Here is a 15,195-nt window from a genome sequence, read left to right as displayed (position 1 = left end):
GTAATTAGTAACCGTACAGTAAGTAGTAAGTATACTAACGGAATTGCACACGAGGCAAGGTATTGTCTGGTCTGTAGGAGGCATTGCATAGTTTGTCGCAGCTACACCCGCAATGCTCAAGACATGCCAGTTGAAATAGTAAAGAGGGGTCAAGCATTTCCTGCCCCTATCGGCTTGTATCACCAAGGGAGCTGTTGCATTGACGAAAAGAATTCGGGAGGGTAATAAGATAGAGGACGATTCTCTCGCCAATCCGCCCATGATACGCCGACACCAAGGTATTACAGACTAAAGACTAGAGGACCTAGATTGTTCCTAGTTTACAAATACGGAGACAGCCCTTTCTGATTTGATATCGATCTCATGAGATGTAAGCTTGGAACTTCATACTCCTTGTCCACTCAGCCTGATACAAGACACCACCAGGAAAACGAAGGCGCAGCCTTGTGCCGACATGGCATAAACAACAGATATGATTGGAAGCTCGTATATTGAAGGCAAATCTAGAGCATGTCAGTCATACATGACCAGCAAATGGTAACTTCAGCACGTACGGATTACCATGATCAGGCTGTCCCCCCAACCTTGGCTGCGCCGTCTTTGCATCCAAGCGGTAGCAGTATGCTAATATAAAAGCCAGCCTGATGAAGCTGAAGTGATTTTCCTGTTGGCACCTATGTCGATCCCCCTTCGAATATTCGCTCTCAATCTGCACTTCCTGCGCGGTTCGCATTGCCGCCAAGGTTTATGTTTTTATTTGTACCCTTTTTCAAGTACTTATGTCGAACAATCCTCGACGACGTTCCACAGAACTGGTCTCTTCGAATTTGAATGTTTCTGCTAGACCGGATATACCTGTCAGTAGGAGTCTGAAGGGACTAATGTTGAACCATCGGCTGCCCACAAATGCACTTATAGGGTCTCTTCATTCTTTCTCTCAAGATGCAACCCAAACTAGGGTCAACGATCACAAGGCATGCGAAGACTGTGAACAGTTTGTGACTCACATCTGGAACTGCTCATATTGCGGGATGGACTTCTGCGACCCTTGTTGGTTGAGACAGGCCCAGCACAAGCCAGGAAGGGTTGGACCTGATGGTCTACCACATGAGAAAGCAAATCCTTCTATCGTACGAAGATTCAAAGATATACTCACCCCCCCGAGAGAGAGACAAGCTCAAGAGATACTGCACAGAGAAGACGAGGATACGACTTGGTTTAGGCTTGCTCGAGACTAGGATAACAAGCCCTTCCTCCAAGACTATGGTCGCTATGCGGCAATCATGGCAGGAAGCAACACCGGTGAACACGAAGCAAGATTTCCACAGCTTGTCTCGTTCATTAGACAAACTGGAGCGGGAAAGAGTACCTTGATAAGAATGCTTATCGAACAGCAACAAGACAACTCGAGGTTTGGGCCAAATTCCCAACACCCGTGGTGGGGTCAATTTCCAATGGAAATATCCCTACTTCCGGAGACGTTCACTTATACAGTGATCCTAGCACTTGTACTTCTGAATACCCAATTCTTCTAGCCGACTGTGAGGGCTTAGAAGGAGGCGAGAACATCCCTATCAGCGAGCAGATGCGTGAAAAATATCTGGCCACAGGCGAGAAGAAGTCTAAGGAGAAAGCATCGAAAACGCAACGATTAACAAAGAGACTGACCTCCACGCGCCACGAATTGAAGTGGGCAATCTCTCCGGCACAAAAGAAGCGCCAATACTCAGTCACTGAGCTCTACCCTCGATTATTGTACACATTCTCAGACGTCATTGTCTTTGTACTCCGCAATGCTATGTGTTCATCGCCTCAAGTTCCTCATACAGTTCCTCAGGACGGTATCGTAATATCTGATCATATCGCTCGAAGTATAGAGACGCACTAGGATATTCTCGTAAAACTTTCTTCTTGCTTCGGCAGTCCAAATAATCCAAAAATGTCGTGTGACTTACTGACTCTGTTGATAGAACATTCGAGTCTACCGTACTGTCCACCATCATCAACTGGGCAAGATCTTCGATCGAAAAGTCATTGAATCAACCAACATTGCCTCACGTGGTAATAGCCCTCAATGTTTCAGACACAAAGATTGATGAGAAGTCATGGGATCCAGACTATGCGACTCATGCTTTAATGTCGGACGTGGCCGGGGCTATTGAACGAGATCCTACGTACAAAGATCTCAAAACCTTCTGGGTTGAGAAAGGCAAGAAAATAAATACGATGCAAGACTTGCTGCTCTGCTACTACTCTTCCATCACCGTTGTCCGGATACCAGGGGAGGGGCGTTACATGATGATCAACAGCCAGGTTCAGACTCTTCATGATGCTGTGTCTAGACGCTGTAAGGAATCATCCAACTCTAAACGAAGGTCAAGAATGCTGTCTACCTCTGACACGCTCAACGTCTACCTGCAGTCCGCTTTTGAGCATTTCTCCACTGACTTAGACGTACCTTTCAACTTCATGGACGTATCGTTTCAGATCAATCCAATACCATTGGACTTTGGCGGAAACATTCTCAAGCTCGCTGTGGCTATGAAGCGTCTTTTTACTGATGCTTGTAGGCTTTTCCAGGAGCTAAGTTTCATGGTAGCATCGTGCATTCTTCTTGACTGTGTTCGCCAAAACATAAGAGGTAAGGGCTTTAGGTCAGCAAACCCGCTCTGAGTCGTTACTGACAGCAATTTTTGCTAGGCCCACCGCAAGAGGTTTTCGAGAAACACTACTTGCTGCATTGTGATACCGCTCTGGAGAACTTCTGTGCGAGCTACTGGCCGTGCAAATACAGGGGTAAAAACGGAGAGCCCTGCGTAAACGTCCCAGGGAGCCATAGCAAAGGTCATCAAAATTCAAAAGGCAATGTCATGCGTCCCGGTGAATACATGTCCGATTTTACGTTCGAGCAGTTCGGAGACGCATGGCTTCAATATCTCCAACTGCATCTTACTAAGATGCAACACGATCTGAGTGCACGACTTATGCAACCTCCTTCGCTGAGTGAGGTCACGGTAGTCAAAAAGCTTCACCATACGAATATGGAGCTGTTTTACAAGAAGCTTGACGGAGCACAGGGATTCATTAGTCACCAGACATGTTTTTCATGTCTTCGTGAACTTGCAGAACATCCCCTACCTTGTGGGCATGTATTGTGTACTCCTTGCATCAAGAGCTATGGCAGACCCCATCCGAACTTGCTCTACTCCTATGCGATGACCTCCTGTCCTCTACATCAAGCACATACTGTTTTTTCCTCTCACTGGCCGATATTTTTCAAACCCCCTCTTGCAGGTGTTCGTGTGTTGTCTTTAGATGGGTAAGTGTCTAGTAAAGTAGAAAGTACTGCTCAACTGACTAAAGACAACAGCGGAGGAGCCAGAGGTGCCGTTTTACTTGAGATTTTGACAAGAATTCAACAGGAATTGGGTGGCAGAATACCAATTCAAGACTTTTTTGACCTTATTGTGGGCACTAGGTGTGTACAACCTCTTTGTGTGAAGTCAACTATTATCCCGATACTATAAATACTAATGATAGTTTAGCGCTGGTGGCATCATATATCTAGCTCTGGGCATCAAAAACTTGCACGTAGAGGATTGCATGAAGTCTTTCGTGGCTCATGAATGCAGCGTTCACTAAAAGGTTTCCACGTAGAATTGGGAAAAGCAAATACCAGACGAAACCACTGGTCACAACTCTGACTGGAACCTTTGGAGACGATGCTATGTTCGCAGGAAGCATTCCTGATAGCGCTCCTGGACCTGCACGAAAGGTAGCCGTCACGGCCGTGACAGAGACCGGGGAAAAAGCGGTAATATTTGCTAATTACAACCGCAAACATGATTCTGAAAGTATGAAGTGTTACAGATACCGTGAGCCAACTTTTACATCGCTGACGTTTCAAGTGGGCTATAAACTTTCACAGCATGATAATCCAGAAAATGGGCTGAAGATCCACGAGGCGTATGTTTGAGTGACCCAGATACGATCGCGCTGATGCCTAATACGTTCATAGAGCTCGTGCAACCTCTGCTGCGCCAACATACTTCAAACCTTTCGTCAATCCACGTACCAAAGAAGTCTTCATAGATGGAGCGTTGTATTACAACAATCCGGTTCGTATTGCAAACTATGAGAGCATGCTGATATGGCCAGAAACAAAAGGCAGTCATCCAGACATTCTCCTTTCGCTTGGCACCGCGTACAATAAGGCAAATAGGGATGAAAAACGAAAAGAGAATGCGTACAAGCCTTACAGCGAACCAAGGTCGTGGTATCATTTATTCAAACGACAAATCAAGAACTGTCTGAATGCAGAACTGGCGTGGACCGCTTTCCGTAATGATGTCGTGGGCACTTCCTCTCCCATAGCCGCACAGCGCTATGTGCGCATTAACCCGAAATTGACAGCTCCTGTACCGAAAATGGACGCAAAAGATAACATCTGGATACTCCGCAATCATGTAAAGAATAATCTCACCTCTAACGAGATGAAGGGCGTGATCGAGAAAATCGCGCACCGCCTTATCTCGAGCTCATTCTATTTCGACAAAACGGGCCCGCTCGTGGAGCACGCAGGATCTTGGGCTTACAAAGGTTCGAAGTCAAATTCTATCTCAGGCTTCTAAAGTTTCTAACAGTCTCTAGGCATTATCAGGTGTAGATTTGCAGCCGAATCCGAGAACATACGTTATCTTGGTGAACACATCAAAAGCAAATTCAAGAGACGCAACTTCCAGCCGTTCTTCCGCATACATGACGTCGCCGATGCAGAAAATGCTCAAGATATCAAGCTCAATCGTAATGTGCTAGAGGACATGATTGAGATACTCGAGTTTCGGATCGAGCCTATTGTGATACCTGTGGCTTCGGAATCGGCTCTTATCACTATTGATCTTCACCTTACGGATGATGCGATGAAGCCTGAGCTTCGAAATGGATTCCCGATCAGTGGGTTTCCACGCTCTCTTTGTGAAGAAGAACTACTTAGGAAAACCAGTCAGTGTCATCCGTGATGTTTCGTTAATGAGCTAACTGGCCACGATAGCCTCCCAACCGGCCACACCTGTTCTGACACCACATCCTGTAGCTACGAAACGACAGAATCTCCAGGCTAGAAATAGTATTCGTAGATCAGGTGATGAAAGCGTCAAACACAGCAACCAAGGTTCACATATCCGCATAGGCCAGGACAGGTCTATTGACGAGACTGAGGAAGACGACGAAAAATGGGCAACGCGGTTGAGCAACGTTATCCGCCCACCCAATCCCCCACATCCACGATCCGATAGCGGATCGCTTGCGTCGATGCGTGGATCCATGAATTCGACGAACTCTCTCCAGCAGCTTGATGAAGCTGTCAGCTGCTTCATTGCAGGTGACACAGAGGAGAATATTGAATGAACAAGTAAGATTATAACTTTCCAGGCTGTTAAGGTTTAGTACTAACTAGGCAAGATTGAAAGCAGTATATCAGGGCTTTATATAACAGTAAAGAGATTTTCTATAGATAGTAATTAGAAAGTATACTCATATAATCCTTTATAATCTATCCTGTTACAGTCACTGCTATAGGAATAACTGCCTGTGAAGACCTCTGCAAGCCGAGTGCTAGAACATATCAATACTGTTAAAGATAGGATCATACCTTTATAATCGGATATGCCTTGAGTTTTATACGTGAAACTATTCCGAAGATACTACCGCTGCCTTTGGTCGCTTTCTAGAGACTTAGATACCTGAACTCTGTAACATTGACTACGGTGCTATTGGGTAGGATAAGCTCATATTCGATGATGTTGTTCGCCGCCCAGCCGTGCTGTGTCGCAAGGAACTTAAAGCCGCGTAGATTTATGAGATCAACATCTGATTGTGGCGGTGGGATACTCTATATACCTTGTAGCAGCAGCAGCCCACCTACGCCAACAGCTCCCTGTCGCCCACCAACTTCGGTCACATTCTGCGGATCAAGAACTTTTGGACATCCTGACACCTTTGTCCTGGTTCAATCGTCACTGAGTTAAAATGTGGTTCATAAATTGTGCTAATTGATCAACTCCATAGCAATGAGTGGACCACCAGTAATGGCTTTCCATGCAGCAATCGGGTCATGACTACCTGATTTGATTGCTAATGGTTCATGAGCTTTGGTCAAGATTTGTACAATGATTGAGACTGCAGTAGAATCGAGCGGGACGTATATGCATAAAGGCTGCTGTAATGCGCTGTATGATGATCAGTACTGTTTAGGATGATTATTGTAAAGATTGCTGCCTAGCAGGGCAACATTGACATTGGTATTGGATGCAACAGATAAGCATGAGTCGGCGAGCACCAATGATGTCGTATGTAATAAGGGACATAGTTAGTAGGGGCAGTCCGAATACTTGTTGGCTGTAGGACCAATTTGTGCATAGCAGCAGTTGTAAGGAGTGTGTCAAGAAGGATAGGGTGCTCGAGGCTAAGTTGGAACATTTCTTTCTTCCACAGATGAGTGGCTTGAGGCAAGATCATGATACTGCTCGAAGTTTCGCTGGTGTAGAAATGCGTCAATTTATTTCTACCAGTGCAGATGAGTTTCTTCCGTCGTCGAATGTATTGGTGCTTGAGAATGTATACCCCGACGTGATCCCTAGAGACAGATTGTTGATACTTCTAGAATTTGCAAGATAAATATGGACTCCAGTGAGCGAGCACTCTTGGTCTCGCCGTCAACAATGCGAACATTTCGGAGCAGCTAAATCGCACTTTATCACTGTTAACGAGCAAGCGTGAATGTTCCAGGAACTTTACGTACTTTTACTCTGCGGGTTTTGCACTGCTCGCAACCAAGACGTGACTTCGTGTGGGGCCGCCTCGTCGCCATGTCGATTGTCCGGGTATGTGATCTTGAGGACGAAGGGACGAGGCAGTTTGTTTGCATTGAGCTCTGGTAAGGTGGAAGAGTCACGTGGATGAAAGTCGGGCCAACTTCAATCTCAGTCCCACTTTTCTTCCCGCGGTCTTCCGATATCACCATGGCGCAGCAGCTACTCGTAGAATATTGTACACAAGTGCTTGTAATATCGCACTCGCCAGAATCAGCGTTGGCCCCATCTTGCACCATAATACGATAAAGATATGGTCACGTTATTGCGTCCAGCCATAGCATTTTCCATGCAATTGCTGGTAGCCTTTCTAGACCAGGGGCTTTGTATGGAGCCACTCTTACAATTGCATCGTAGAGTTTGCCCTTTTGGGAGCTTCTCCAGTGGACTGGTGGTACTGCCGTTTCCTGTGGAGCTGTTTGGCTGAAGAATTGAAGAGTCATCTGTACATGTTTAAATATAGACAGAATTTGTGAACATTTAGGTGCATGACCAACCACGCAAAATACTTGTGATCTCAGCCACCATAGTTTGCCCTATCTTACTTTCCCATTTGAACGCGTGAGATACACCGGCAATAACCTTGTTCAACTACACACATCAACAACAGCGATATTCAACAGATTGAACTGATTTGACACTGAGTAGTGTTGTGAGATTTCAACTACTTCCAATGATAACCTGAAATGAACGGTAATTAGTAGGCAGCTCGAACTATTTTCTTATTATTTGGTTTATTACTACTTTTACATAAGTTTACTTATTTATTATATACTTCTAAATAGATTTAGGCCCAGGTACTATTTATTGTTATTTACGTTTGTGTAATCTTTACAGTCTTCCTGATCCCACCAATTTGTTCCTCATCCGACCTTTTGCCTTTCTGCTCATCCTCTGTCAACCGTACTGTACTACTTGTTTGACTGAGCGCATCTCCGTTCGCGGTCAAATGAGTCTGTGCGAATTTCGAATCGTGACTTTTCAGTTGAATTGCACCCCCATCTTTTCCACTAGAATGTGCTATGTAACCAGAGCGTGATGGGTTGTTACCGCCCCAATTTCTGGACTGCTTGCGCGATGCGCTTTCACCAGTGGTGGATAGCTCGCCAAAGACTTGACGAAGGAGAGGGCGTAGAGTTGCGGCTGCAGATGTCGCAAGACCAATGCCTGTTTCGCAGGTAGACCAAATCGCCACGTCGGTGGTTGAATACAAAAATTCAGCTGTATCGTTCATCCCGCTGATGTAGGGTAAGCGGACGATAGTTGCGGTAGAACCACTACGACGGTCTGTTAGTGTCTTCCATAAGTAGGGTTTGGATGTAGTTTGGTTAGTGACTTACATAGCACAGAATCCAAGGATGATCGCGACAGTAATCTTCTTTTGAGAACTCATTTGCAGCTTCCGCACAATGAAGATAGGTATAATGCTGAACGCCCAGTCCGTAATGCAACTTATTGCCGAGTATCCATAAAACGAGCCAACCACGATATCGGAATTGACACAGCGACCATTGGCACCACGAAATCGCTCCCAAAAGAAGCTGATAGGTGTGCACTGAAAGACGAAAAGCATCAAAAAGAATACACTGTAGACCTCGACAGTGATGAGACAAACCCAAAGAGCTAGTCGATGTACCCGATCAACGGCGATCCTGAGTAGAAAGATACCGATACTGAGTTTCAGAAAGATGCCGCATATCACGTAAGTTGGCTCGCAAGCCCACCACCACTGGAATGCGACTATTAGTACTGGGATGCAGCATGTAGGAAGGTGTTTGATTTGAAATTACCTTCATGCCATCAGGATAGCGTTCGGTAGGAATGAGATATTGCTTTTTGCCAGTGCCATTAGCGAGACCCAGCAAAGCCAGTGTACAGAACATAGCAAACGAAATCTGAAGGCAAAGGGTCAGAAAAAGCAGGTAGCTAAGTGTGAATTGCTGATGATGGATTGAACGTACTAGCGTCAGAACAGAAAGGTAATCATCAGCCGCGAAAGACTTGACAAGAACTATCTTGCAATAACACCGTAATGAAACTAGAATAGTGCATATAGCAAGGAAGAATCCAAGTACGCCGGTGAATTCGCTAGATCTATCGTCTCGCGACATGGTAAATCCAATTGCGAAGCCGACTCTCGTATAGCCGAGGAGACAATTGCAAGCAAACAGCAAATGAAAGAACACGGGGACAATTCGTGAAATCTCCTTGAATAAAGAGCAGCCATGCTCATAAATGATATTCATTCCCCTATCCTGTACCCCACCTAGCCCCGCCCGGTTTACACCCTCAGAGCCTAGGTGGGTAAGAAGGCGAAAACCAGAAGAATTTTGGACAGGCTTTGCCTGTTAACACCATTAAGGTTTGCCGTAACACGTGGTTAGATCACGAATAAGGTAAGATGATGGGATGTAGAGGCCTGGGATCTGCATTCACCATCCAAACGGCCCGAATACGAGACGTTCCGCATCTACTAGATCGCCATCTGAGTCGCGTCTGCACACCAATGGGAGGATCTCGAAAGACGCAGGCTCTCCATATCGCGTTAGTAACGACATGTTGCTCATAATTTAGAATGTATTCAACGTAACCTATTATGGATTTGTTGCGAGAAGAGCTCGGCAAGGAATACTCTCTGCCCCTAGCATGCCCCGCCCCGCCCCTGGTAAGGCCTCCCTAGTTGAGCTCTGGAACGCCGCTAGATTGATTCAAAGACGCTCCTCTCGCGCTAAGGGGTTGCAGGCGTCGATCTCGATTCCAGTTTTTCCTGGAGCTGGACGAGAAGAAGTTGATGTCGGTCCTCTGTCTGAAACTCATTCCAGCTGTCGAGGTTTCAGAGTCCATTTTCCTGGCCTGGTGTGAGACGTATTTACTGGGGGAAATCAGGCACAATTGCGTGAGAGGAGCATGAGAGGAGCGTGAGCAGTTATAGTATATAATCAGCAGTAAATAGAGACAAATCCCTAAGGGACAAAAGATTTGTAGGATTAGAGATATATATACTGTTCTAGAGGTCGTGCATACAGCCTAACCTCTCTACAAATAAAGGCATCTAGTAGGATAGTTGCAGCAGATTGTAATACCTAGGAGCTGTTAGGAGCTTTCCTAATATTACAGGCAATTAGAAAAGAGTAAAATTCTATATACTAAGCTAGATACTTAATTTATATAATCTCAAGGTACATAAAGCCTGGAGACTTTGACGAATGATGCTTGGCAGATGTTGTGCTCGCAAAACATGGGACCAGATAGGTAAATTGAACCTCTGGTTTGCTATGCACCGTTGAAGTGTACTAGCTATTAGAAATTGATTAGCCTACTCTAGAAGAAGGATTACTTTATATGCAAATTGCACAAAGACCAACCATTATAAACGATACTAGAAATAAGGGAGTAGTTCTTCCAGAAATAGGTAATTGTCGAGGCTGACGCTTGAGAAGAATGTTGGCCCTTTACAGGCTTTGTAAGAGGGCAGCTGGACATTCGTTTGAGCCACCTGAAGATTACCTCTACGGAATTGCTGTATCACTGTCGAGGCTCTGAGCTTCGCACATCTTAGTATACATGCCGTTTTGTAGGATAAGTTCTTCGTGAGCCCCAGCCTCGACAATCCGACCATCGAGGAATACAAAGATGCGATTGGCCTCGCGCACGGTCGACAAACGATGAGCGACCGCAACGGTGATTCTGTTGCTGCTGGCAGCTTCCATCAGAGCTGCTTGCATCACACGCTCCGACTCAGTGTCTAAAGCACTAGTCGCCTCATCCAACAGAAGTACGTTTGGCTGACGAATAAGAGCCCTAGCGATGGCGATGCGCTGCCTCTGGCCACCAGAGAATTGACTGCCCCTCACACCACAAGGCGTGTCCAGGCCTTCAGGGAGTGAGGAAACAAAGTCCCAGATATTCGCCGCTCGACACACCACCTCAAGCTCAGTATCAGGCACTTCAGTGGCATCGGTGCCATACATAATGTTTTCGCGTACTGTTCCAGGGAATAAGGACGGTTCCTGTTGAACAAGGGATACCTTATGACGGTATCTTGTTGGACTCATGACCTGTAGAGGTCGCGAGTCAATGACAATGCTGCCACTTGTCGGGTCGTAGAAACGCTCGAGTAAGGCGATCATGGTACTCTTGCCGCACCCTGACGCGCCAACGAATGCGACGAACTCGCCTTGTCGAATCTGTCACAGTTTAGTCCTTCCTTTTGTCTTAATATTCTTCAATATTGCAAGGAGTACTTACTGTCATCGAAATACCTTTCAAAACCTGAATGTCTGGAGCAAGTGGGTAGGAGAATCGCAAATCATTTAGTTCGTAGGTCTTATAGCCCTGCCCCGGCCCGATTTCTTTATTCGTATCGGTCTCAATTATGGTCGGTTGCAGCTCAGAAAGCCAGAAAAAGTATTTCGCCGCCTGGTGATCCTTGGTAAAACCTACACAAGGAATATTGGGACGAGTCTTTGTATGGCGACCGGTTCAGTAGACTTACTACCAGCAAAGCTGAAAAAGGTTCCAGCGGACGTGCCAGAGAAAAATATGGCCATGAATGAGACTATAAATTGGTAGAAGCTGATCTCGCCATTGGTAACCAATTTTGATCCCCACCTGCTGAGCGTTAGTCTTTGATTGCTAGATGTTAAAAGCCACACGAAGACGTACCAGAAGCCTAGACCAAGGACAAACTGCTCAACGGCTTGCGTGAATGAAAACCATATCATGACGTGGAACAACTGAGGCGTGCAATTGTGGATAGCAGCATCGAGCTCCTTTGTATATCTTTGTAAAACGTTCACCTCGATAGCGAGCGAAGACACAGTCCGAATGGCGAGGATTGCTTCCGATGCCAATGACGCGCTTTGACTGAAGGATTTGTTGATGATCGTGTTTAAGCGCATCTCCAATTTAATCCGCAACCATCCAGACAGCAGGAGAGGTGGCAGGCCGACGAAGATGCCGAGTAGTCCAACTTTCCAGGCCACAACGAGCGAAATTATACAGCATGCGACAACGCTGATGATAGAAATAATGGAGAAGGATATGTTGATCCCCATCAGCTCGAGTATAGCATGTGGATTGGAATCAAGCCTAGCGGCCATAGCACCAACAGTGTTTTCTGGACGGTCAAAGAAGCGTTGGTCCTGGCGGAGGAAGGATCTCATCATATCAGAACGTACTCTAGTGCTCAATGTCTGGTATGTCACACGGTCAGTGGTTGATGCGAATGACTCCGGATCCGAAGTGGATACCTACATTTGCAATTACATTCATGGCCCAGCCCAGAGTGTAGTAGCACAACAGGCAACCCAGAGAAAGAACAAGCAGCATCAGAGCAAGTTTGTTGGCGTCTTCGGTAGGGTCGTCGACTCCAACTATATCCACAAGCTTGCCTAGTAGCAAGGTTTGCCCTGGATTAACAGCAGCTGTCGTATCGTTAGCGACGCTCGCGTTATACGAAGCCCCGCCGGGAGCAATTACATACCTCCTGCTACGCAAGCAGTTCCGGCCAATATGTACCACAGATGTAGTTCAGGAGTTGATCGTGCCAGCCTCCAAATACAGTGAAGCAATCCAATCTCTTTGGGTGCTTGGATATCTTCCTTTCCCCTTACCATATTGAGATGATTTTCCTCCGCACTGAGCGGTCTTTCAAAGGAGACGAGCTTTTCCACAGAAATATCGCAGTCTTTCTCACTTTTGAACTTCTGGTGCCCAAAGTCTTCCAGGTGCTGGGATGAAAGCGATAGGCTCTGGGCCTTGACTAATCTGGCGTAAATGCCATCATTGTCGAGTAGCTGAGCTGCGCATGCGTACCTTGCTCGGTTATTTGGCCTTTGGACATGACCACAATATTGTCAGCATTGCGGATAGTAGAGAGCTTATGTGCGATGACGATTGTCGTACGATCTTGCGAAACGCTGTCAAGAGCCTTCTGCACAACGGCTTCGGCGTTCGGGTCAAGAGCACTGGTAGCTTCATCTAGCAAGAGGATACGGGGCTCCGAAATCACACTGCGAGCAATAGCGATTCTCTGCTTCTGACCACCAGATAGCAGGCCACCTCTTTCGCCAACACAGGTGTCGTACCCGCCGGGGAGCTGCATGATAAATTCGTGCGCAAAAGCCAACTTTGCGGCATCAATGACGCGAACCATTTGTCTTTCACGGGGCTCGTGCTGCCATTCAGTGGCGATGAGGCCGTGGACAATATTATCGAAGACAGTGCCGTTGAAAAGCACCGGTTCCTGTATCTGTCAGTCAGCCGCGGAATTTACAACTTGAAATGCTCGAGCAGAAGTGGTTACCTGCTGGACTAATCGAACATGTGTTCGAAGCCATTTCAAATTTAAGGTCTCGGTGTCCCGGCCGTCAATTCTGATCTGTCCCGACGACGGATTATACCAACGCTCGAGAAGAGCAATGATGGTACTCTTGCCGGAGCCGCTGGGTCCCTGAGAAAAATATTAGCTGCCTCCGCAGTTGCCATGAGAATCACGCAGAGAACTTGCCACAAGAGCGGTCACTTTGCCAGCAGGAATGCTGAGCGAGAAATCTTGCAGGACGACGATATTGGGGCGCATCGGGTAACTGAAGTTGACAGAGTCGAGCTCAACATCGCCCACCAAAGCGGTAGGCTGCACGCCGGAGGCATCAAATGCATCAATCTTAGACTCTCTATCGATGAGCTTGCACAAATCGACCGCAGCAGACGCTGCTCGCCCAAAAGTGATGAAGTTGGGTCCCGTCAGCATGATTGTGGATGCGGCAATAATGACAGAAAAGAGTACACTATCAGTTAGTGTGTAAGTTAAACATGGTTAATGATTGCTGATGGAGAGGATGAAGCATACGAGAAGACAGAACCAAGATCGGCTTCGCTGCGTGTAATCATGCCAAAGCCTTGCAAGAAAGCAAGGCCCATTCCTGCATAGATGACGAAGTACTGGCCACCAAATATGATTCCGGAGAACTTGCTTCGCTGGTTTCCGAGCTTCAAAGCCGTGTCTAGGAACCCGTTGTACCTTGCTAGGATCCTGGTCTGCAGACTGAACGCGTTGACGGTCCGTATCCCGCTTAAGATGTTCTCAGCGTAGCTTGCAGCGTCTGAATAGACCTTAAGCACTTTGCCATTGTTGACAGCATCGTACGCGCTGACTCCGCCAACGAGTAGAATAACAGCTGGTACGATACAGATCAGGATCAATGTGAGTTTCCATTGGGCAATGAAGGCAATAACGAAGGCTGCAACCAAGGTGGCTACTGACTGCACGAACAAACCGAGCTTCTCGGAAATGCCAGACTGTATCATGAGGCCATTTGAAGTTGCTTGTGTGGAGATTGACCCGGAGACACCTTGGTCATAGTAGCTAACCTCTTGACGGAGAGCCGCTCGCAGGTACTCGTACTGAATGGTCCTTACTAGGTGATATGCAACATAAGTCATGAGAGCGCTATAGAGATAGATGCAAACCAGTCTAACAATGCCGATGTAAACAAAGTATAGACTAGGGAGCCAATAATCAGTATTGAGAAACCTAGTTTTGGAGGAGAATAGTATCAAGCGTACGCTGTCGTGCTTACCGCACTCATGTAGCTCTTAGAGAAGCCCTCAGTGTTAACGCTCCCAAGTAATCGGACGAACTCGCCCATGACCACGTTAACCATGGCCTGAGCGACACCCGCAACAATCGCGGCCGCGATTGAGATTCCAAGCAGAAGGCGTTGACTCGGCGTGGCATAGCTGAAGGTCCTCTGTCGATGTATGTGGATCAGCATTGACCGTGTCGATGGCGTAGATAGTACATTGTCTTAAGCCGCGGGACACTCACAAAGAAGGAAGCAAATGCAGATGGCGTTCTTTCCTCGGCCACAGAATTCACACCATCTGAAGCTGTAGGGCCTGGACTTGCGCCGTGCTGCTGCATTTATAAAAGAATGACCTTAGAGATAGCAATAAGAAAAGAAAGGGGGATTTGGTAGTGACAGTAGAACAAGACTTGGGATCCTGGATGCCTAAAGGAATGAAAGGAGCGAAATACGTTGCTTTGGGGTACATGGCAGGAAGGGAAGAGAAGACCCAGCAATACCAGAGGCTACTGTACTACTTATTAAGTCTCGAGCCGTGCATATGGCACCCATGATGATGTCATGCTCCTGGAAACCAATCGTATGGGTCCTCAAATCTCCTCGAGTCCCCTGAAACCGCTCACCACGCGTGTTAATGTTCTCTTTGTGGATTGACGGACAAGAGGAGTGTCGTGAGCCGCCGTGCAAAAAGACATTATTCTATGGAGTGCGGATCCTTGGCGGTCCGCATATCCGCA

The 15,195-nt window shown here is 46.8% G+C and overlaps 4 protein-coding genes across 4 annotated transcripts; 1 reads left to right on the top strand and 3 right to left on the bottom strand.

Annotated features, from left to right (window-relative positions):
- Positions 1-779: 779 nt before the first annotated feature.
- On the top strand, positions 780-5,406 carry BU24DRAFT_431280 (uncharacterized protein; the record flags this gene model as incomplete). The annotated part of the gene is made up of 10 exons (XM_033529859.1): positions 780-1,216; positions 1,295-1,411; positions 1,495-1,800; positions 1,971-2,641; positions 2,701-3,319; positions 3,371-3,478; positions 3,610-3,854; positions 4,021-4,599; positions 4,651-5,001; positions 5,051-5,406. The coding sequence occupies 10 exons, from the start codon at positions 780-782 to the stop codon at positions 5,404-5,406; spliced, it is 3,789 nt and encodes a 1,262-aa protein (XP_033387835.1).
- Positions 5,407-6,638: 1,232 nt separating this feature from the next.
- On the bottom strand, positions 6,639-7,070 carry BU24DRAFT_121156 (uncharacterized protein). The gene has a single exon (XM_033520897.1). The coding sequence runs from the start codon at positions 7,019-7,021 to the stop codon at positions 6,761-6,763; it is 261 nt and encodes an 86-aa protein (XP_033387834.1). The 5' UTR covers positions 7,022-7,070; the 3' UTR covers positions 6,639-6,760.
- Positions 7,071-7,671: 601 nt separating this feature from the next.
- On the bottom strand, positions 7,672-9,164 carry BU24DRAFT_419111 (uncharacterized protein). The gene is made up of 4 exons (XM_033527136.1): positions 8,831-9,164; positions 8,660-8,764; positions 8,210-8,598; positions 7,672-8,146 (listed from the first exon to the last, which is right to left on the bottom strand). Exons 1-4 carry the CDS (start codon positions 8,978-8,980, stop codon positions 7,684-7,686), a joined length of 1,107 nt encoding a protein of 368 aa, XP_033387833.1. The 5' UTR covers positions 8,981-9,164; the 3' UTR covers positions 7,672-7,683.
- Positions 9,165-10,185: 1,021 nt separating this feature from the next.
- On the bottom strand, positions 10,186-15,099 carry BU24DRAFT_447988 (multidrug/pheromone exporter). Its single transcript, XM_033530855.1, has 12 exons — positions 14,701-15,099; positions 14,439-14,623; positions 13,723-14,376; positions 13,381-13,660; positions 13,177-13,323; positions 12,687-13,116; positions 12,355-12,633; positions 12,126-12,295; positions 11,535-12,064; positions 11,365-11,480; positions 11,118-11,308; positions 10,186-11,056 (listed from the first exon to the last, which is right to left on the bottom strand). Exons 1-12 carry the CDS (start codon positions 14,794-14,796, stop codon positions 10,379-10,381), a joined length of 3,756 nt encoding a protein of 1,251 aa, XP_033387832.1. The 5' UTR covers positions 14,797-15,099; the 3' UTR covers positions 10,186-10,378.
- Between the last annotated feature and the right edge of the window lie 96 nt (positions 15,100-15,195).

Source organism: Aaosphaeria arxii, assembly GCF_010015735.1.
Source record: "Aaosphaeria arxii CBS 175.79 unplaced genomic scaffold BU24scaffold_2, whole genome shotgun sequence".
In the NCBI taxonomy this organism is placed as follows: Eukaryota; Fungi; Ascomycota; class Dothideomycetes; order Pleosporales; genus Aaosphaeria; species Aaosphaeria arxii.
Note: the sequence above shows the minus strand (reverse complement) of the source record. Positions and strands in the feature narration are given on the sequence as shown.